Here is a 23,991-nt window from a genome sequence, read left to right as displayed (position 1 = left end):
TACCGGATGATATGGCCCTGCCTCTGAGCCATCCTACCACTCTTGTCCTGAAACTCTTCATGAGGACATATTTGGCAGTGAATGAGTGCAGAGAAAAAATTAGTGTAACTTGTAAAAGACTGGCAATGAATAAAAGAATTGGTTCTATGAATCTCTGATAGAGGGAGCTGAGGCTGAGCTCATTCTGCAGACTTTCTATTCAGTTGAATAGGGGTAGAATTTCCATCTTCTACTCTGCTGCCTATTTTTGTTTTACTTTGAGGAATTTGGCATCTGAGACTTTTACCCCCCCGTTCATTTTTGGTTTAAACTGTTCAAAAGATTCAAACATTATTAAGGAAAGACTAAGAGCAGACAGATAGAAGCACATGTGTAAATATTTATCTACACACACGCTGATACACCATTGATTAAACTGATCAATAGACTTTTTCCCTTATGTCTCAAAAATAAAGTGAACAAGGGAAGGAGAAGAGACAGATGAACAAGAAGTTATGTGTCAGTACGTGATACAAGAGGTAACCATCCACACACAGCCCACATAATCAGCAAAATTCTTGGGAACTATCAGTGTATACAGTTGTGTGGACAGATGCCCATTTTCACCATAGGTAATTTACTAAACAACTATCTCCCATTATAATTTCATATTAGCCATACTTCCCTAAATATGTGTAAGTACATAAGTAATTTTATGGGATCATTAATAACCACAACAGCCAATACCTATATGGTTACAAATTTACTATGATGCCTAAAATAAAAACATATCACTATCTCTTTTTTATAATCAAGGAATGCAAAAAAAAAAATCTTGTGGTCTTTTGCTAACCAGATCTTGCAGAATATTAGCCCATCAGTAATTCTTGCATATTTCAAGAGATAACAAGTTCTACAACACTGAAAACCTTAAAAAAAATTCACAAAAAGACTAGCTAATTTGCAGTCAAATCTGACACAATACACTTACACAACACATAGTGGATAATTTTGTTTCATAAGCTTACTTTACAGCTCTTTTTCTCTCAGTAGTCGCATTTTTTGTGGAATTTTATAGTATTCATGAGAGAAAAAATCTGCAAAGTAAAAAGAAGCCAGCAGAAACTGCTACATAATAAAAGTGTCTCTGAAAAGTGTAAAATACAAATGCATAACTGTATTTGAACGTGCAGATGCATTTTAGCATAAAACTGCTGCCTCAATGCTTCTCATAAAAAATATATGGGCATTTGGACATATGGTGATGGAAATAATTTTAGGATTTGTTTTGTGTAAGCCTTAGCCAGAAGGTATATCTGAGACCAATCATGAAAAAGGATTTTAAAAAGTCTTACAAGTTGTTAATTCTAATAAGAAAATCTACAGCTGGTAATTTTTATTAACAGAAAATGTGTAAAGAATATATATAAACCACCTAAGAACTTTGATAGAAACAAAGACAAAAACTGTTCTGTATATGTTTTTCAGAATGAACTACTGCACGTTCCTGTTGTGCTTCTACATCTCATACGGACCCGAGCTAGAGCTAGAATGCTAGACTGTGTGAAGATCTGGCTGAATGCAGAAGAGCACTTTCTCTGCTTGTAGACACAGATCTGTCTGTAAAGCTCTTTTTTCAAAAGCCTGAGAGAAGACATAACTAATGGGAAGCTGGACCTGTTACACCACCATGAGGCATGCCCTATGCCGTGCTAGTATGGGCACATTTGGATCCCATGTGCTCCAGATCCCATGTGATCCAGGGCTGTTGCCTGCATGCAGGCCAGTTGAAGCTGGAGGGCAACCTCAAAGGAGGCCCAGAATCATCCTTAGTGTTTTTGGAAGTAAATTCACCAACACAGGATACCAATTTGCGCAGCTGCCCAAAGGTGTGGGCTTAAGGCACAGTTCTGTCTTCACTCTTTTTTTTTTGTGTACGCTCAGTGGAGATTGCAGTCAGCTGGTTAGGTTAGCAGGGCACAGCACTCATGGCAGCATGCAGTATGTGGGTGACAGCTCATTGTCAAGAAAATCTTCCTCCTGCTTCACTGTAGCATGGAACTACTCTGTGTTCAGTAGATTTTGTTACCTAAATGCTGACTCTTCTAATTTGTGTCAGCAGTTTGGGAAGAATGATTTATTGGCTGATTGAGGGTTTTTCATGTATATTTATGGTGAGAATCTATAGCAAGCAGATAAATTAAATCATGCTCAGTGTGCCAGCACTCCACTCACGTTTACAATGTGTTAAATTCAAACACTATTAGTTTACTGAGTCAGGTTTCCCTTTATTTCACTAATATTTTATGAGTTCCTCTCTTAAACTCCTGGAGACAGATTAACCTCTAGTGTAACGCTACCAAGAGTTACATTATCTGGGAATTCAGGCTGCAGCTTTATTTTCCAGCAGGAGTATATAAAAATGATTCTTTCTTTCTCCGTGTATCCTCACTGTGTGCTTTGAGCCATGTCTTTTCATTTGAGTGACTACACTTCCCCATTTTTTCCCACTTAATAGCATTGGAGAGTCAACACAGCAGTGAAAGAAGCAAGCTGTGTATTAAGAAGTTTATGCAGGATGCATGCAGGCTTCATAATCTCTTAACTATACAGATGACACCTAACAGCTAGTTATTTTCTCTGTAAGCTGTTGTATGTACAAGATTGCAAACTGAGATCAGAATAGGGCCTGAGGAATCATTTTGGAGAACCACACGCTTTTTTTGTAGGAAGGCAAGATGATGCTGTTAAGACAGAGGAATTAGTAACAGATCTGGATTCATAATTAAAGATTTCTGACTGACTTTTTCAAACAAGTTGTGATCTCTCATTTATCACTATTGATACTAAGGAAAATAAGAGGAATCCTCATCTTGCTAAGTTAACTTAATTTTTCATAACAAATCTTATGTGCTCTAACATGACAGTACTGAATGTCACAGAAACAGCTATAAGGAAATAGCATTAAGTGCTTTGGCTGAAGATGTATAGGAAGGTACCTGGATTAAAAAACAGAAAATTTTAAAAGCAACCTTACAATAGAGCAAACTTTCAACTCCAGTGCTACTTCCTAGTGCAAATTACGCTGCTTTGTATACAGCTTTGGCATACAGCTTTGGTATAGGTCTCTTGAGAGACTTTTCAGGCAGCTACACCAGTCAGTGTTTATTTGCTATTTATTTAGTTCTCCACTTAAGTTGACACTTGAGGAATAGGTTGCTCTTCTTAAGTATTCTCCTTCTGACTGAATGCTTCCACAGTGGCAACCTTAAATAGTTAATCCTGTGTTATGTCCAAGAGGGGTTTTTTTCATATCCTCAGCGTGGAGTCAAAGGACTGCAGGAAAAGATGACTTTCAGCCAAAGGGTTATTTACTGATATAAAGAATACTCAAGACACCAACAAAACCCCATAATGCTAAATGGCTAAGTAACTTCCCCTTGCAGTGCCATCTTGAAAAATTACTTGCATATTACAAAACTGAGGGCAAATAATACTTTACAGTGAAGAGGCTGAGGACTGTGATGATCTTACCCACCTACACTTAGTGTCATTCAACTAAATTATATATGACCAGACAGGTATCACTGTTACTTTTTAGTCACCACCAGTTGTACACTATTTCAAGATATACACTTTAACAGCCTAATGAAAAAACAACCAATTTCCTTCTGTTTATAATACAGTTTTGTATTTAGCTGGCATCAATTTTGGGCATGCACCACCCCGCCGTTGACTGTACTTACGACACCATCAGAGTGCACTTTAGCCATCTCTCCCAGTTGCGGAAGGCAGGTTTCATTACTCACCTTTCACATTCACCAAAGGAACGGCGCTGACAAGACGTTACACCTCCCGCACCATTTACGGGTGCTAACTGCCCCAAAGGAGGGCGTGACGGAAAACAACCTTCCAGCTCCCTGGGCCGGGAAGTCAGCACCTCCCCGCGTAGGGACCTGCGCCTCCAAAGGCTCGGTATGAATCACCCCGCAGCCATCCGGGGGCCTTGAGGAGCAACCCCCCCGCTGCCGCAGGCGGCGGAGGCGGCGACTGACGGCCGCCGCAGCGCCCCCCTGCGGCCGAGCTGGGGATAGGCGGCGAGGCGCGAGGGGCCACGGCCGCGCGCTGGCGGGGCGGGGCGGGGCGGGCCTGCACCTCCGCCTCAGCCCCAGCCCCAGGGCCCGGCTCTCGCCACGCCCCCAAAGCCCTGGGGGCGGAGTCTCCGCCGGGTGGGAGCCGGGCGGGGGCGGGGTCGCTCCTCCTGCCCGCCCCGCCCGGCGTAGAACGTCACGGTGCTGCGCCGGCGGACGGGGCGGTGCGCGGAGCGTTTGCCTGTGCGGGACGCCGTCTGTGGTGGAGCCATGTCGCAGCCCAGTAGTGTCTGTCCGCGGCAGCCCGGCGGGGACTGTGAGGACTCGGGTGTCCCCGCCGCGGCCGGCTCCGTCAGCTCTGGGGCGCGCCGCCGCAAGGGGCTGATGGATATCCGCGTCGACGAAGAGGTGGAGATCGCGGTGAACCTCGCCCTGGAGCGGTTCCGGTACGGAGAGGAGAAAGGTGCGTAGCGGCGGCCCGTCCGCGGGGGAGAAGGGGGGGTGCCCCGCCTGGCAGGTGCGCCCGGGCGGGCCCGTGGCGGCGAGCCGACAGCGAGGCGGCTCCTGGGCCGCGGGGAGCCGGGGCAGCTGTGAGCGACTGGCCTGGGCCGGCGGGGGGCGGCGAGGCCTGAAGTGAGGGTGACAGAACCGAAGGCTCTTCATCGGTTCACCAGTAGAAGCTTCTCCTCAACTCCTTTCTGCCCGAATAAGATGGCTTGCTTGCGAACCCTGCATTGCTTACAAGTACGAAGATACAGCACTGCCATTAGGCCCGTTGTTCATGGGAGAATGTGATAGATTAGAGATTGAAAAACTTGTAACGTGGACATAACATGTCAAGAATACTGCGTGTTGTGTTGTTATGTTTGCTCTTTTAATTATCTTTCTAGAAATGGAATTTCCTTCTTCTTTCACTAGTACTGAAAGAGCATTTGTTCACCGGCTCTGTCAGTCTCTTGGACTGATATCTAAAAGCAAAGGGTAAGTTGGAGTCTGATTATTATTTTCTTATTGCAAGTGTATGGAATTTCATGACTAGTGTTAAAATGACCTCTGTTTCTAGCATATCCTGCACTGTTGCAAGGAATAGTACTAGAGAAAAAAGCTTAAAAAGTAAGAAGAAAGTAAGTATCTTTGTGCTTTGCTATATGTCTACTTAATAAAGCGTGTGGCATGCTTAGTTTGAGATAGCTTGCCCTAACACTGTTCTGTAGATTTCATGGTTCCATAAAAAATGACTTCTGACCAAGACATGTTCTGTTTCTCATGCACTGTTGTGTGCCCAGGGGTTTTGCATAGGCTCTCATACATCGACGGATAAAACGTAACCTAGAGTAGCATACCAAAAGAGTGTTTCTGTTGAGAAGTGTAGGAGAAGAGGGTTTGTGTGCAGGTATGATGATGTTTCTTTCTCTTACCCTGCTGTGATCTTCTGAAGAGAAAACCCATGTTCATTGACCTGATAAACTTGCGTGAAAGCAAAGAATCTGCATCCCTTAGGAGTTCAGGTGGTAAAACAACAGGAAAGGGAAAGTTACAGGAAAACCCAGATAGATGGAGTGTCACGTATAACTTGTGTGTGTGGGGACTGTTGTAAAACCGTAGCAGCATTTGCTGCTCCTCATTTCTGGTGATACTTCATGATTCTTATAAAAGCAGTGTAAAATGCTAGTTCTCTGATCTGCACTTAATTAGGGAGTGAGTGCTATCCGGCACTGATTGTGTTGAATGTGTAGCTTGGTTTCAGAAGATCTTATTGAAGCATAGTGCTGTTCAAGTTAAGTTGTGCTTTCAATGTGGTTCCTTCCAGTCTTGGAAGTGGTATAGCTGATTTTTGCCACAGATGCCTGAGGGAATAAATTTGGCTGAACTTGTGTATCTTTGCATCACGTTTTGGGAACACGGAGGGTTAGCCTTCTCAGATGTGCGCAGATGGTTAGCAGGAACGTGCTTGGGTTGCACGGTGCCTGTGCTTAACTGTAACTAGTAAACACTGCTTGAATCCATGTTGATTTTGTAGAGCTTTGTAAGCATCTCTGAGAAGCTTCCTAGTAGCTTTTCTGGTATTGTTGGTGGTTTTTTTTCATAGAATCATAGAATATCTCAAGGTGGAAGGGACCCATGAGAATCATTGAGTCCAACTCCCTGCTCCTTGTAGGACAACCTAAAGCTAAACCATATGACTAAGAGCATCGTCCAGATGCTCCTGGAACTCTGACAGGCTTGGTGCCGTGACCACTTCCCTGGGGACCCTGTTCCAGTGACTGACCACCCTCTCAATGAAGAACCTTTTTCTAATGCCCAGTCTGAACTTCTCTTGACACAGTTTCATTCCATTTTCTTGTGTCCTATCACTGGTCACCAGAGAGAGGAGGTCAGCACCTGCTCCTCTGCTGCCCCCTTTGAGGAAGTTGTAGACTGTGATGAGGTCACCCTCAGACATCAATTGACCTCAGCCACTCCTTGTAAGTTTTGCGCTTGAGGCCTCTCACCATCTTGGTCACCCTCCTCTAGACACACTCCCATAGTTTGATATCCTTCTTATATATAGACTGCACACAGTACTCGAGATGGGGCTGCATGAGTGCATTGTGCCCCCATTTCTGTTTTGTTTTGGTTTTTTTTAAAGGTGGAGTGTTCAGGGTGACATGAAGTTTGGAGGATAGTTGATCTGAAATTTAAACAGTTGAGAAAAAAAGGAATATTCACCTGGGAAGACATAAACTGTATCTTCTTTTTCACTACCCTTTACTCAGCACTGGTGAGGCCACACCTGAAGTGCTGTGTCCAGTTCTGGGTTCCCAGTACAAGACAGACATGGACATACTGGTGAGAGTCCTGCAAAGGGCCACCAAGATGACGAAGGGACTGGAGCATCTCTTCTAGGAGGACAGGCTGAGAGATCTGGGACTGCTCAGCCTGGAGAAGAGAAGGCTCAGGGGGGATCTCATCATTGTATCTAAACACCTGAAGGGACAGTGCAAAGAGGGCAGAGCCAGGCTCTTTTCAGTGGTGCCCAGTGACAGGACCAGAGGCAATGGGCACACACTGAAATGCAGGAGGTTCCGTCTGAACATCAGGAAACACTTTTTCCCTGTGAGGGTGACCGAGCACTGGCACATTTTGCTCAGAGTGGTGGATTATCTCTCCTTAGAGATACTCAAAAGCTGTCTGGACATGGTCCTGTGCAACTGGTTCTTTGTGACCCTGCTTGAGCAGGGGTTTGGACTAGATGACCTCTAGAGGTCCCTGCCAGTCTCAATGGTTCTGTGGTTTTAAGTTGCTGAGATATGAACTACCAAAGACTGGGAGCAGTCAAGTGAAGCATTGCAGTTTGCTTTTCCAGTTCTGCCAATCCTTCCCTGCACATGCTCACTTAAGTGCTGTTCCAGCTTCAGTATTTTTGCTATTCTGAAATGTTATCTTGCATTGACAAGGAACTGAACCCAAGCCAACAACTTAGAAAACATCCATGTTGGGGTGGGTTGACCCTGGCTGACTGCCAGATGTCCTGCCAGCTTTGTTGTCACTCGCTTTCCTCAACAGGACATGGGGAGAAAATAGCATGGGGTCTCGCCCACAGGCTGAAGTTCCTTCAGGATAAACGTGCTCCACTGAGGTCTCTTCTGTGGGCTTCAGGGGATTCTCTCCTCCAGCACCTGGAGCAGTTCCTCCCCCTCCTTCGCTGATCTTAGTGTCTGCAGGGCTGTTTCTCCCACATTTTTTTTACTCCTTTCTGTCACAGCTGCTGTGCAGCATTTTTTCTCTTTCTTAAATATGTTGTTACAGTTTCCACCATTGTGGCTGTGGGGCTCAACTATGCCCTGCAGTGGGTCTGTTGGAGCCATCTGTGTCTGGTATGGAGCAGCCCCGGCCTCTCCTCACAGAGGCCGCCCCTGCTAGCACTTGGGTACCTGCACCCTGTACACATGCACTGCTACACCACCCCTGCCAGGGACAGGGCACTGGGATTCTAGTGTGACCTTCTGTTCTTATCCTGAGAAGTCATTTTCGAAGTGTTGATATGTCGTTGTAGCCCAGGCACAAGATAGTTCAGTTTCAAGCATGTTTACAGCAATTCTTCGCATTTCAGTGTCAAGAGTTCAGTCTGAGAACATATGGAGTGTTATGATTAAGTGTTTTAGCTCTAATTCTACATTGTAAATGTTTGATAATGAACATCCTGGGAATCTGATTTGTTTTACTGGATTTCATTAAGGCTTGGAGTATCAATAGAAGGCTGCTTGTTTGTCTGTTATGTCTATTTGTTGATTTTTAACCTCTAAATCTCTTAAATTAGTCTAGAAATCAGTTTTGTGTGATACCTCTCAATATTGATTGACAGAGCGATTGATGGAGCTGAATGTCTTTTGGGAAGCAAATGCAGGGATAGACCTTTAACAGAAGGGTAGCAAAAGTGTTACATTATGGAGGCCTAATTGTGAGGTTGTGCTGGGCAAAGTCATCCAAAGCCTGCAGTTTCTGTGCTGCACTCCCTCGTATGAGTAGAGGGTGGTTTTGATGGTGTGTATTGTGGATGCTTCTGTTATTTTAGTGTGCCTTATGTAACACAGGACATTATTTGGAAGTTTCTAGTTATGACAGTCTATTTGAAAATAATGTGACAGCCATCTTGAAAGAATTATGATTGCTACATAGAGTTAAATAGGTTACTTATTTCTAAAATACTTTTTTTTTTTCCTACCAGAAAAGGAGCAAATCGATACCTGACTGTAAGGAAAAAGAATGGATCAGAACTAACACATGCAGTAATGACTTGTTGCTTGGCTCCCAGTACGAAACATGCCATTCGGAGTTTAATTTGGACTTTTCCTGTCACAAATAAAGAACGAACAGAACTTCTGCCAAAGACTGAGCGAGGAAATGCATGTGCTATTGAACCTGGTATATTCAGTGTGTCTTCTGATATTGACCTGTGAATCAGCACTGCTTTAAAAACCCCAAACAACCCACAACCCAGGCAAAACCAAACCCCTTTCTTTTCTGTCTCCTCCCCATCCCAACTGACACCCTCCCCCCACACAAACCCATTAGTTTTCTTGGTTTTTAATTGCTAATGTAGGGTCTTTTAAAACTGGTGTCATGAGAAACTTAGGCAGTCATGTCTCCCTTGTACGAAGTTACTTCTGAGTCTTTGAGTCAGTTCCAACCAAATTTATTTGGAAGTACATTTCTGAAATGTGAGTTCCTACAAGTTCCAGGGATGAGACTGAAGAGAGAAGTGTTACCATGACTGCTGTATAAGAACACATGTATGAGAAAATGAGGCTGGCTGTTCAGAAATGTACAGAAATTCATGTTCTTGGTAAAATAAGAAGTTTATTTTTTGCTTTGTCGTTTTCTAAAATAGATTTAAATAGTCTTCCTAAGAGACTACTATCTAGACTTCTTGATTTCTAGAATATGAAAGAGTTGACTGGAAGACAAAGTTGTGATACATTGTTGGGTTTTTTGAAACAGTGCTTTTTAACAAGATTATTACTTTAGCAGTCATGAGTGTAAGAGTTATGTTGTGTTTCTGTGTGTAAAGCTGGGTGTAGTGCAGAGAAAACACTTGTACCAGTATGCCTTGTTTCACAGGATATTTCTGATTTATGATGGTTTGTGCTTTAAGTGCTTCCTTTGTTAGGTTTTTTTTCAGTTGTTTTGGTTGTTATTAAACAACCTATTAAGGATTGTTTAATGAATAGAGGGTTCATCTTTTAAGTGCTTCCTTTGTTAGTTTTCTTTTTCAGTTGTTTCGGTAGTTTAATAGGATTGTTTAATGAACAGAGGGAAACTATAATAAAAGTACTGAAAAGCAATTCCTTAGGAATGTAAGACATAAACTAATGAATAGTGTAAAATTTATCTTTCTTTTCCAGAATGTTTTTTGGCTCTTTTAACCTGTTAGCCTGTGTCTGTCTTGGTAAAAAAGTGCTTGTAATTTAATATATTAATCTGTTAATCACATTAAATATGTATAACTGAATTCACAGCAAGCTTTTCATTCTTCTGGAAAAGAATTATTAAGGAATTATAGAGTAGCTTTTACAGTACTGAATTTGAAGTAGTCTTCTCTGAAGATGTGCAGGTTCTTTGGCTACTTATTAATTGCTTTCTGATACATCAGACTGTGCTGTGTGCATCCAGTGGTCTAGATAAAGTATGATTTAAGGCAGATCTTACAGACTAGAGCATTAGGTTGTGCAAGACTGACTGAAAGGAGTTCATAAAAGGCCAGGGAGGATGTGAAAGAAGGCATGTGGATCACAGTAATCTTCTCAGCAGACACGCTTGTCAATTTGGAATAGTTTAAAGGTTTAACTATACAGTGAATATATCTAAGCAAACTGTGGAGGTGTGAATGTGTAAGCATGATAACAAAGGCCAAGAAGATATGCCAGGCTTGTTTTCTTGGGTTTAGTTTCTATTTATCTTTTTGCTCTTAGTGATCTTTTTTGACTTTGAGCAATGCCCTGGGATAGTCTGTTTTTGTTCAAATTATCTGTGACAGTAATAACTCCTTTGAACAATATTTATTTCAAGCACCATAACAGGATGCGTTACTATGAATATTTCTTTTAAATGTGTGATGGGTTTGTCACTATCTATAGGGATACATGTAAAGTCAGGAATGATCATTTTTATGTACAATTTTTAAGCAATGTTTTAGTGACCTTTTGTATCGATCTAAATTGTTAACTTCTCTTCACAGATAACAGAGAAGTGAACAAGACAAGTGGACGACTTAGCAGTGGTGTCCCCCAGGTTCCAGTGAAAAGAGGGGAATCAGAGTTTGATTCCTTCAGGCAATCACTACCAGTTTTTGAAAAACAGGAAGAAATTATTAAAATAATAAAGGACAATAAAGTTGTTTTAATTGTAGGAGAGACTGGATCAGGAAAAACTACTCAAGTATGTTTCCTTAATGAAATAAAAAAAATAACAGTATTTATATGAAATTAATGCCGATTTTGTAATATTTATGTAATAAGGGATTTCTTTATGCCAGTTTTAAGGCTTTTGTTTTCCTATTATAGTCTTGGGTTCTAATTCACTTTCTTGTTTTTGAAATACTAAGCCAGCAGATACTTACTAAAAGCATAAATGATTCTGCACATTTTTCTGGTACATACCAGTTTTTCCTTAATATAAAATATTGAAGGGAAGGTTGGTATGATTTTATATAGCCCTTTTCCTTTTAAAGCTAGTTCTGTTCTTAGTATCTAGAGTAGAATATTATTCTGTTAAAATTATTGTGTTAAAATGAAAGATTACCTACGGGTATTTTTTTAATAGATTTCTCTGAAGCAGGAGAGAGAAGCTTCAACTTCTTTTTGGAAACAGATTAACCTTAAAATCAGAAATTTATTTTTACTGCCTTTGTGCCCCTTCAAATACATTTGCAATGATAATCCTATATTGCAATGATAATCCTTTTGCAACCTGTGTAATACTGAGACACAGTTAAATTGTTTCACCATGGTAAAAAAGCTATGACTTACTTCATCAAACTAAAATGTATGTTTAAACCACTTCTTTACAGATCCCTCAGTTCCTTCTTGATGACTGTTACGAAAATGGAACTCCCTGTCGTGTATTTTGCACTCAGCCAAGACGTTTGGCAGCTATTGCTGTGGCTGAAAGAGTGGCAGCAGAAAGAAGAGAAAAGATTGGCCAAACAGTTGGTTATCAGATCCGATTAGAAAGCAGGTAGTAATGTTATTTCTTAAAGTTAATTGATCTTGTGTTGCTATCTTTATCTTGTGTACATTTAAACTACAGTATATTTGGCATACAGCCTAGTAAAAGCTCGGTATGTAAAGTACAGGTAGGATATGTTATTTCAGGAAATGGAACATTTAAGAGTGAAAAGGACAGTTTTCCTCCTGTATTTTGCAGTTACATGTGGTAAGTTGTCTAACATAAAAGTGAATTGCAGGTGCTTTCTCTTGATTTCTCCTGTGGGGGTGTGTTTGGAATTCTGTGTCTTTCTTTCAGATCAAGCCTACACTTTCCTTTCCTCTCCTTTTTATTTTTTTTTTGTCCATACCTTTTATGATGTATAGATCCCAGAGTTCTGCAAGCTTTGAAGACAGGCAGGAAGACCAGCATGCTGTAACAACTGCTATATAGTGAGAGTTGATAGGGGTCATAAAAGGAAAAAAAGCAAAATTTGAAAGTGAATGATGTTGAGCATTGTTTACCAATCTAGTTTCAGCTTTTTCAGCCTGTTCCAGTTTTTATGTTTAAAGCATGAAATGATACAAAATTAGAGATTCCTAGGTCACCTGAGGAATTTGTTCCTAAAGTAGAGCAGGAATGCATGAAAGTCTGAAGATTGTGTGCCTTTTCTAAATTCTTTGAACTGTGTAGATAATAGGATTTCTGGGAATGGGCAGCAGTTGGGATATGAGTGAGAAGAAGATGGCAAAGGGTATAGCTGGTTACATTGCTTATATGGATGAAAATATCACACAGCTAATGAAAACAAATTGAACAACAAAGCCAAATTAAAGAGTTTGAGTATGTGTACAAGAGCTCAAAAAGCTATTAAGGAATTAAAAGAAGTAGTAAAGATGAATTGAAAATAAGGTGGATGATTAATGCGTGGAGGTATTACGCTGGCTGAAGAAGAACAAAGGTATCAAAATGGAAGAATTACTGGAAACAATGCAGAAAATCCTGCTTAAGAACAGATTCACTCGGAGAAAGAACAAAAGGGAGAGATGGTACTATTTCCAACTCGGCAAAAAAAAATGTGCGGTGGAGGTGTCTACAGTAACACAAGTCTAATTTTTAAGCTTTATTAACTATTAGACAACAATGATGATTTCTAGAAGGCTGTTGAAGAAGGGAGAAGCGTACAGATAGGTATAGTAAAGCATTTCCATCTTGGATGTATTCTTGAATTTAATATGTAGGAGAAGTTTTGAAAGGAGGGATGAATTCCAAACTCAGAAAGAAATATGCATATGATAACTAGTCAGCTTACGTCTTCCAGAAAAGATACAGAGTACAATACAAAGAAACTTTTCAGTACTTAAGGTGGCAGTGCTGGAGAAAGGAGTGGCAATTACTGTTTTTACTTGCACAGCTAACCCTACCACAGGTACTAGAATAGTAACTTTTAAAGATTTTGAAATTCTTGAAGAAAAAAATTAAAGCATTTGAAAAACATCAGCTGATTTCTTTATCATTCAGTCAAGCATAGTGTATTGGGTTTGCACAGCAAGGTTTTACTAGCAGGGGGACTACAGAGGTGGTTTCTGTGAGAAGCTCCTAGAAGCTTCCCCCATGTCTGATAGAGCCAATGCCAGCCAGCTCCAGGACGGACCCGCTGCTGGCCAAGGCCAAGCCCATCAGTGATGGTGGTAGTGCCTCTGTGATAACATATTTAAGAAGGGGGGCTGTAACAGCAGTAGTAAGAGAGGGTTGAGAATATGTGAGAGAAACAGCTCTGCAGATACCAAGGTCCGTGAAGAAGGAGGGGGAGGAGGTGCTCCAGGCACCAGAGCAGAGGTTCCCCTGCAGCCCGTGGGGAAGACCATGGTGAGGCAGGCTGTGCCCTGCAGCCCATGGAGGTCCACAGTGGAGCAGAGATCCACCTGCAGCCTGTGGGGGACCCCACGCTGAGCAGGTGGCTGTGCCTGGAGGAGGTTGACCCTGTGGGAAGCCCACGCTGGAGTAGGTTTTCTGGCAGGAATTGTGACCCTATGGGGGACCCACACTGGAGCAGTCTGTTCCTAAAGGACTGCACCCCGTGGAAGGGACCCACATGAGCAGTTTGTGAAGAGCTGTTGGATAATTTTGTGGAAGATGCTTCCCAAGCTGGAGTAGGGGAAGAGTGTGAGGAGGAAGGAGCAGCAAAAACAACTGGTGATGAACTGACCAAAACCCCCATTCCCTGTCCTCCTGCACTGCTCAGGTGGAGGTGGTAGAAAAAATTGAGAGTAAAGTTGAGCCTGTGGAGAAGGTGTTTTAAGATTTGGTTTTATTTCTTGTTACCCTACTCTGATTTGATTGGTAATAAATGAAACAAATTTCTTCAGGTTGATTTGCCTATGATGGTAATAGGGAAACATTACTCACCTGTCCTTATATCGACCCAGAAGTCTTTCACTGTTTTTTCTCTCCCCTCTCCACCTGAGGAGGGGCAGTGATGGAGTGGTTTGGTAGGCACCTGGCGTCCAGCCAGGCTCAGCCTACTACATATGGGCAAATACAAAGACTATATCCAAGCATATGCTGGAGAATTGGAACCTGAAGAATTGGAACCCTGCATTCCAGGAGGAGATAGTCAGTGACCTACTGCATCACATAGGCATAGACAAGTCTACAGGACCGGATGGGATACACCCGAGGGTGCTGAAGGAGCTGGCTGGGGTGCTCGCCAAGCCGCTTTCCATCATTTACCAGCAGTCCTGGCTGACCGGGGAGGTTCCGACAGATTGGAAATTGGCCAATGTGACGCCCATCTATAAGAAGGGTCGGAAGGATGATCCGGGAAATTACAGGCCTGTCAGCTTGACTTTGGTGCCCAGGAAGGAGATGGAGCAGCTCATCCTGAGTACCATCACACAATACATGCGGGACAACCAGATGATCAGGCCCAGTTAGCATGGGTTTATGAAAGGCAGGTCCTGCTTGACAAACCTGATCTCCTTCTACGACAGGGCGACCTGCTTATTGGATGAGGGAAAGGCTGTGGATGTTGTCTACCTTGACTTTAGGAAGGCCTTTGACACCGTTTCCCACAGCATTCTCCTGGCAAAACTGGCTGCTCGTGGCTTGGATGGGCACACGCTTTGCTGGGTAAAAAGCTGCCTGGATGGCTGGGCCTAAAGAGTTGTGGTGAATGGAGTTAAATCCAGTTGGCGGCCAGTCACGAGTGGTGTCCCCCAGGGCTCGGTTTTGGGGCCACTCCTGTTTAACATCTTTATTGATGATCTAGACGAGGGGATCGAGTGCACCCTCAGTAAGTTTGCAGATGACACCAAGTTGGGTGGGAGTGTTGATCTGCTCAAGGGTAGGGAGGCTCTGCAGAGAGACCTGGACAGGCTGGAGCGATGGGCTAAGGCCAACTGTAGGAGTTTCAATAAGGCCAAATGCCGGGTGCTGCACTTGGGCCACAACAACCCCCAGCAGTGCTACAGGCTTGGGGAGGAGTGGCTGGAGAGCTGCCAGTCAGAGAGGGACCTGGGGGTGCTGATTGACAGCCAGCTGAACATGAGCCAGCAGTGTGCCCAGGTGGCCAAGAAGGCCAATGCCATCCTGGCTTGTCAGAAATAGCATGGCCAGCAGGGACAGGGAAGTGATCTTACCCCTGTACTCAGCACTGGTGAGGCTGCACCTCGATGACTGTGTTCATTTTTGGGCCCCTCACTACAAAAAGGACATTGAATTACTTGAGTGTGTCCAGAGAAGGGCAACAAAGCTGGTGAAGGGTCTGGAGCACAGGTCGTACGAGGAGCGGCTGAGGGAACTGGGGTTGTTTAGTTTGGAGAAGAGGAGGCTGAGGGGAGACCTCATCGCCCTCTACAACTACCTGAAGGGAGGTTGCAGAGAGCTGAGGATGAGTCTCTTGAACCAAGTAATAAGTGATAGGACAAGAGGGAATGGCCTCAAGTTGCACCAGGGAAGGTTTAGACTAGATATCAGGAAGCATTTCTTTACAGAACGGGTTGTTAGGTGTTGGAATGGGCTGCCCAGGGCAGTGGTGGAGTCCCCATCCCTGGAGGTGTTTAAGAGTAGGGTCGACATAGCGCTGAGGGATATGGTGTAGTTGGGAACTGTCAATGTTAGGTTAATGGTTGGACTGGATGATCTTCAAGGTCTTTTCCAGCCTAGACGATTCTGTGATTCTGTTTTTTCAAAGCAGTCCACACTGAATTTTCCAGTAAATTAAACAACATGGAGAGGTTCTCAAGGTTTGATTTCTCTTGCTTATTTATTTATATAAATTTGAATTTCACTTTGTTAATTAGTCTCATTGACTGGCGTTTTGAAGCATAAGCATTAAGATTCCTTAGGATCTCTCTGATGATAGGCATAGCTTAAAAACAAACAGCATGCATGAATTCTTTGGCGAGAAAACTGTAATTCCACTTCTGGTGAGCAGCTCTTTAATCCTTTAATTTTCAGTAAGTAGTGGAAAGCTAGAAGCATTTAAATGGTACAGAAAACTGAAGTATCTTTATGAACTGTTCAATAGGGTTTCACCAAAGACACTGTTAACATTCTGCACTAATGGCATACTACTTCGCACGCTAATGGCAGGAGACAGCACTCTCTCAACTGTGACACATATTATTGTGGTAAGAATCCTGTTGTATTTCATGTGAGATGGAGCAGTATGTGTTGCTTGTTAATTGGAAGATGAGATCCTAGTTTTCTTTATTAGTTTGCTGAGCATTTTTTTGGTTAGAAACTGAATTAACGTTAAAGACTTACTGGGTCTCTATTGTAGCATGTACGTTTCTTTTTTTTTTTTATAAAAGTGTCTTATTTTAGGTTCATGCCAATAATTAATTTTGGAATCATGATGCAGTTGTGGACAACAGAGCTCTAAATTTTTCTGAACCTCCTCTGTCAGAAAGCAGCTGAGCCTTAGGGAGGTTTATATAGATACGATTCAATGTGTGTCAGAATTTCTTGTATCACATACTTGTTTTAGCAGTACCAGGTTTGCAGTCCATTTGTTTCCCCAAATATTTTCAAGATGAGTAGTCTAATTCTCAGCAAATTATTTCAGTGTGTTCATTTATGATTATGTGAATATTCCTGTTGTGGAGTTTAAGTCAGTGGAACCAGAATGTTTACTGCAAGATTAAGTTCTCCACTGCTGAAGACAAAAAAACTCATGATAATTTTAGGTGTCTGCCTGTTTATCAAAATGGAAAAAAGTGTGAGAATGATGTATACATTTTTGACTTCAGCCTAAAAATGCTGTATTTGGGTCCCTGCTTCATAAGTTCATAATATAAAATAAAAAAGAACACACCAACAAAGATGATTAATCAGACATGTGCCTTAACTGGTGATAAGCTTTGTGCATGACCTAATGGATCTAAGCATTCTAAATTTTTTGTGATTATGTGGTATCATACATTTCTTTAAATGTTCACTGGTATGAAGTGAGAATTTATTAAAATAAGATTTGTAGGATTTGTGGTTTGTGTCATTAACGTGAAAATGAGATTCAAATATAAGAATTAGAAAAGTTTCACAAGTTCACTTTAACCTCTGAAACCAAGGTATATGTGGCTTGTGCATTACCAGTGCAGTCTGCTCTGGTATCTTTATAAAACTTTTTGAAATATTTTTTGACTTTCGGATAGTTCTAAAAAAAAAAATCCTTAAAGTAGACTTATACATTTTAATGTATCTGTAATGTACCAGGAAATTATATATTTTTAGTTCTTAAAGTTCATATTTGTGGAAAAATTACGATCTTGGTTCTGTGATGTTTATATGTTGGGTTTTTTTTCCTTTTGTTACAGGATGAAGTACATGAGAGGGATAGGTTCAGTGACTTCTTGTTAATAAAACTGAGAGATGTGTTGCAGAAACAGACTAATTTAAAACTAATTATTTCTAGTGCTGCTCTAGATGCACATCTCTTTATTAGGTATTTTGGAAGTTGCCCAGTAATACACAGTAAGTATTTATGTAAACTCTTAAATCTGAGTATACCTGACCTAGGACTTGGAGCTCTTATTAAACTGTAGTGAACTGTTCTGAGTAAGGGAACGTGATAAATACACTGAGAGTTACAGCAATGCCTATTCTTTGTTCATTTTTATTGTTTCTGCACCTACTTGAGAGTGAAGTGTTTTTATCACAGGGAGTTTCATAAGTGCAGGCATGTCCTCACCCCCTCCATGTTCAATTTATGAAGCAGGAAAAGGTTCTTAAAGTGCTGATCGTCATGGTGTTACAGACACTAGGATCTACAAGAGTGTGATATACATTAATTCATTCCAGTATTTTCTAGTTCTTCAGGCCTCACAGAGATTGCTACTGGTTAGTGGATAAAACACAGATAACTGCACCTGGTCACTTCAGAAATACAGTCCTAGGCAAATTGGGGTTTCATGTTTTAATCACATGAGTCTTTATTTTAAAGGAAATTATTAGCTGTTAATATATGTAAACATTAAGAAAAGACATGGCAATTTATGTTCACTTATGTTCAGACTCAGTAATCTGCAGTTAGATTACATTCAGATGCAAAGAAACGTTATCGTTGTTTTAATGTAATTTGACTGATCTTTAGAGGTGAAACAGATGTGTGGGAGATGTGGTTTTTGGCTGTTTTTTTTTCTTCTCACTCCCTTGGCTTGCAGGTTTTCTTCATGGCTGACCTCTGGCACCTTGCAGTGCTCTTCCTTTTTCAACAATGATGTCTTAAGTATAACATATTTTGGCTTATTGGGTGAGGGAAAGGCTGTGGATGTTGTCTACCTTGACTTCAGTAAGACCTTTGACACCGTTTCCCACAGCATTCTCCTGGCGAAACTGGCTGCTCATGGCTTGGATGGGCACACGCTTTGCTGGGTAAAAAACTGTCTGGATGGCCGGGCCCAAAGAATTGTGGTGAACGGAGTTAAATCTGGTTGGCGGCCGGTCACGAGTGGTGTCCCCCAGGGATTGGTTTTGGGGCCACTCCTGTTTAACATCTTTATTGATGATCTAGACGAGGGGATCGAGTGCACCCTCAGTAAGTTTGCAGATGACACCAAGTTGGGTGGGAGTGTTGATCTGCTCGAGGGTAGGGAGGCTGGAGAGTTGCCAGTCAGAGAGGGACCTGAGGGTGTTGATTGAGAGCAGCTGAACATGAGCCAGCAGTGTGCCCAGGTGGCCAAGAAGGCCAGTGCCATCCTGGCTTGTGTCAGAAATAGCGTGGCCAGCAGGGACAGGGAAGGGATCTTGCCCCTGTACTCAGCACTGGTGAGGCTGCACCTCGATGACTGTGTTCATTTTTGGGCCCCTCACTACAAAAAGGACATTGAATTACTTGAGTGTGTCCAGAGAAGGGCAATGAAGCTGGTGAAGGGTCTGGAGCACAGGTCGTACGAGGAGCGGCTGAGGGAACTGGGGTTGTTTAGTTTGGAGAAGAGGAGGCTGAGGGGAGACCTCATTGCCCTCTACAACTACCTGAAAGGAGGTTGCAGAGAGCTGGGGATGAGTCTCTTTAACCAAGTAATAAGTGATAGGACAAGAGGGAATGGCCTCAAGTTGCGCCAGGGAAGGTTTAGACTGGATAGTAGGAAGCGTTTCTTTCTAGAACGGATTGTTAGGTGTTGGAATGGGCTGCCCAGGGAGGTGGTGGAGTCCCCATCCCTGGAGGTGTTTAAGAGTAGGGTCGACATAGCGCTGAGGGATATGGCGTAGTTGGGAACTGTCAATGTTAGGTTAATGGTTAGACTAGATGATCTTCAAGGTCTTTTCCAACCTAGACGATTCTGTGATTCTGTTATATATGACTTTTAATGGCACTCGAGATGACCTGCTAAAGACTGAGACAGAGTAGGCATTGAGCACCTCAGCCTTTTCCTCATCCTTAGTTACTATGTTTCCCTCTGCATCCAATACAGGAGGGAGATTTTCCCTAATCCTCCTTTTGTTGTTAATGAATTTATAGAAACATTTTTTATTATCCTTAACAGCTGTAGCCAGGTTGAGCTCTAGCTGGGCTTTGGCTCTCCTAATGTTCTCCCTGCATAACTTCACTACATCTTTATAGTCTTCATGAGAGACCTGCCCCCTCTTCCAAAGGTCATAGGTCCTCCTTTTGTTCTTGAGATCCAGCCAAAGGTCCCTGTTTAGCCAGGCCAGTCTCCTTCCCCTCCTGCTTGTTTTTCGGCATGTGGGAACAGCCTGCTGTTGTGCCTTTAAGACTTCTCTGTTGAAGTATGTCCAGCCTTCCTGGACTCCCATATCCTTCAGGGCAGCCTCCCAAGGGATTTTGTCGATCAGTCTTTTGAACAGGTCAGAGTTTGCCCTCTGGAAGTCTAAGGTGGCAGTTTTACTAACCCCTCTCTTTGTTTCACGAAGGATCAAAAACTCAATCATCTCATGATCACTGCACCCTAGACGGCCTCCAACCTTTACTTCCCCCACAAGCTCTTCCCTGTTCACAAGAAGCAGGTCCAGGAGGGCACCTTCCCTGGTCGGCTCACTCACCAGCTGTGTGAGGAAGTTATCCTCCACACATTCCAGGAACCTCCTGGATTGTTCCCTCTCTGCTGTGCTGTGATCCCAGCAGATACCCGGGAGGTTAAAGTCCCCCACAAGAACAACGGCAAGTGACGGCAAGATTTCCCCCAACTGTTTATAGAAAGCTTCATCCACCTCACTGCTTTGGTTGGGAGGTCTATAGCAGACTCCCACAGCAAGATCTGCTTTATTGGCCCTTAACCTAATCCAAACACTCAACCCCGTTATCACTATACTTGATTTCTGAGCTCTCATAGCATTCTCTAACATACCGGGCCACTCCACCACCTCTCCTTCCCGGTCTATCCCTCCTGAAGAGCTTGTAGCCATCGATTGCAGCACTCCAGTCGTGTGAGGCATCCCACCACGTTTCTGTGATAGGTACTATGTCATAGTTCTCGTGCTGCATCATGGCTTCAAGCTCCCCCTGTTTGTTGCTCATGCTGTGTGCATTGGTATAGATGCACTTGAGATGAGCTAATGAATCCAACACCTTTTTGTGAGTGTGGGCCCCGTTCCCTACCAGACCCTTCTCAGATGCTTCCATGATTTCTAAACATCTATCCCTTCTCTCAAATGAAATGGCAGAGGGAGAGCCCTCACTAGTCCACCATCCTTCAAGCCTTGGCATGCTTCCCTTGAGCTTACACGTAACAGGCCCAGTTATCTCCCCCTCCCCCCTCATACCTAGTTTAAAGCCCTGTCAATAAGCCCTGCTAACTCTTGCCCCAGAATCCTTTTCCCCCTCTGGGACAGCTGCATCCCACCTGTCCCATTTGTTGCCAACAGACCAGGTGCCTTATAAACTTTGTCATGATCGAAGAACCCAAAATTCCTATGGTGGCACCAATCTCTGAGCCACGTGTTAATCAGATGTGTTTTCCACCCTCATTCAGTGTTTTTCCCTTCCACTTGAGGGATTGGTGAAAACACCACCCGAGCTCCTGAGCCTTCAACTAGCCACCCCAGTCCCTTGAACTCCTTTTTGAGTGACTGTAGACTTCCCTTTACCACCTCATCATTACCTGCCGGGATAACCAACAAAGGGTAGTAATCAGAGGGCTGCCCCAGAGCAGTGATACTGTCAGGTGTCACTGTCAGATGATTTTCAGGGTCTTTTTCAACTTAGATGATTCTGTGAAAATAAACTTTTAAGAGAAATGCTTTCTTTTCAAAACAATCAAGTAGACTGCATGTCAGTCTTTTTTTAAGAAGCTTGACAGTCCCAGAACATGGGTAGGATCACTTTTTTTAGAATTGTCTTTGCAAATCATCGGTTTATTGTAGTGAAAGTTCCTGAAAAAGAAATCTTTTTTTTTTTTTACAGATAGAAGTGCTTATTTCTAGTTCCCGGTTCTGAATTTCTGCCTAGTAAAATAAGGCTTGCACCTTGTTGGAGGCAGGAATCTGAAAATTATGCATGACTTCAGTGTTTCCCAAATATATTTTTTGGAGAGGGGAAACCTCAGTTACAATTGTGTGGCTTTCCAGTTTACTCTTCTTGTAGCTTCCTGTTCATTTAAATCAATATCTTTATTCAGGAAATTTTGATTACAGTCTCTTTCTCCAGTTTACCTCAGTGGTCATACTGTGATCACATACTAGTCTTCACAGGCTAATCACAGTTGAAAGACATGTTCCTTTTTCCATTTTTGGGAATTTAAGAATTAAAAGAAGAGGGTTTAGATACTTTGTCTGTTAATGTAATGAAAAAAATTTGATCCTCCTTCAACAATATACTTGCCAAAATCCTGATCACAGAAACAAACATTTTGTACTCGTGAGCCCCTGTAGTACACAGAGTTTGCAATCAGTGTTGGAAGACTTCCTCCATGGCAGCTTGTAAAAGTATGTGAGTTGTAGCTTGTTCTTTCTGAAGCATAGAAAAGTGCTAGGTGTTTTAAGCTCAGCTATGGAAAATGTCTGCTAAGGGACCAGAAATTAAAATCTAGAGATTTTAATTTTTCCTGTGACAAAGAATCCTTTAATGTCCATAAATAAGCTCTAGATAACAGTGATACTGAAGAAAGAAATCAGGGTAAATTATTAGGAGATCAAGACCATTGGAATGTCTCTTTTATCAGGAAGTATTCAGTAAAGAAAGCCAAGTTTGGCTGAAGTGATTGAGGAAGTAGAGGGAAGTCCCTTTCTTCATATACTTCTCATTAAAAAAATGTTGTTTAATAGAAAGGTAGCCATCTGCTTGTGGTATCTTGCACTAAAGCTGTACTAATTGCTGTTATATTTTGTAATCCAGGTGCTAGTCTTACACAGTGAATTCGTTTTTGTAACCCTAAAAAACAATGGCTATTTTCTTTTTCTCATTTTAATAAAATTTAAATAATAAAATCTGAATTAATAACTGTCAATCTTACGAGCATCTCTTGCCACCACAACACTTAATAGAATTGAAGAGGATAATGAGAAGCAAGGTACCCAAGGTAATCCAAATGTTGTTTTCTTTTGTGGCCAACTAGTCTTAAGAAAATAAACTCCATGCTAACCCAAATGTTGTTTTCTTTTGTGGCCCACTAATATTAAGAAAATAAACTCCAGTATAGATACTCCTACAAGGCTTTTCAAGGAAAGTAGTAAGTCCTTAAATCAGACCCGAATAATGTTTAATTTACTTTTTGTGTCTACAAAAATGCTTTCTAAAAATTAAGCTAAGGAATACCTAATATTTTATGAATTATTTATACTTTCAGTACAAGGAAGACCTTTTGAAGTTAAAGAGATGTTTTTGGAGGACATTTTACGAAGCACTGGGTATACAAACAAAGAGATGGCGAAGTACAAGAAAGAGAAGCAGCAAGGTTTGTGGAATTCTTAATTGTTAGGGTGGGCAATAAGTCTAATGATTGAACATCTAAATAGGATGATTGTTAAAATTCCAAAGTCAGAATATTAAGTGAGACATGATTAGATGACAGCAAGTATCTTTAAGCTCTCAGTGTCTACATTATTGAAGTAGATTATGTAACTTTAAAAAAATATATAATGGTTGCATTCAGTTTGCTTTCAGTTGGTAAATGTTATATTTTTTCAGATTATTAGTGTTGCATGTAATTGCGGGCTTTGACCATATGAAAACTATAGAAGCAGAAGACACTATGTGCTGACTTTTGTGTACAGATTAAAGTGTGACCATTAAAGAGGGCAGGATTTTATACATCTCGCACAGAAGTGGTTCCCATTAGTAACACTTTTTACAACATTCTTCAGATGTGGATGTATTTAATATATGTGGGCCAGAAACGTTAACACACTTGGACTTAATATAGTTGCTTTTCAATTAAGTAGATATATTATTTGAGAAGTTTTCTTGGCAATTGAAAGTAATGATCCTAGTATGTATTTAAAAAAAAAGAAAAGAAAAAAGGCAAAACCCAAAGCTATAACATACAATCCTAACTATAAGTTTATCACGGTACTCATCTGTCATGGTTTAAACCTGCTGGCAGCTAAACACCACACAGCTGCTCTCTCACCCTCCCCCACCCCCAGGGAATGGGGCAGAGAGCTGGAGCGGTAAGAGTAAGGGGACTCATAGGTTGAGATAAAAACAAATTAATAATGGAAGTAAAATATTATTATTATAATAATGCTGATAATAATAGTAATAGTAGAAAATACAAATGACTAATGCACAATGTGATTGCTTACCACCCACTGACTGATGGCCAGCCCATTCCTG

The 23,991-nt window shown here is 41.9% G+C and overlaps 1 protein-coding gene across 5 annotated transcripts in view; it reads left to right on the top strand.

The window, feature by feature from the left end:
• Window positions 1-4,266: 4,266 nt before the first annotated feature.
• YTHDC2 (YTH N6-methyladenosine RNA binding protein C2) overlaps window positions 4,267-23,991 on the top strand; it is a 38,174-nt gene continuing 18,449 nt past the window's right edge. For all 5 annotated transcript variants that reach the window (XR_012627114.1, XM_074856219.1, XM_074856220.1 and 2 more), the window contains exons 1-8: window positions 4,267-4,533; window positions 4,961-5,051; window positions 8,779-8,975; window positions 10,789-10,988; window positions 11,620-11,786; window positions 16,288-16,390; window positions 17,576-17,732; window positions 23,003-23,110. Coding sequence is in view for 4 of the 5 variants with exons in the window: in XM_074856219.1 (XP_074712320.1) it covers window positions 4,341-4,533; window positions 4,961-5,051; window positions 8,779-8,975; window positions 10,789-10,988; window positions 11,620-11,786; window positions 16,288-16,390; window positions 17,576-17,732; window positions 23,003-23,110 (1,216 nt within the window). In the remaining variant the exon portion in view is untranslated. The remainder of the gene's footprint in view (window positions 4,534-4,960; window positions 5,052-8,778; window positions 8,976-10,788; window positions 10,989-11,619; window positions 11,787-16,287; window positions 16,391-17,575; window positions 17,733-23,002; window positions 23,111-23,991) is intronic.

The sequence above is a fragment of the Strix uralensis genome, chromosome Z (genome assembly GCF_047716275.1).
Source record: "Strix uralensis isolate ZFMK-TIS-50842 chromosome Z, bStrUra1, whole genome shotgun sequence".
NCBI lineage: Eukaryota > Metazoa > Chordata > Aves > Strigiformes > Strigidae > Strix > Strix uralensis.
The sequence above is the reverse complement of the archived record's forward strand: the minus strand, read 5'-3'. Positions and strand labels throughout refer to the sequence as shown.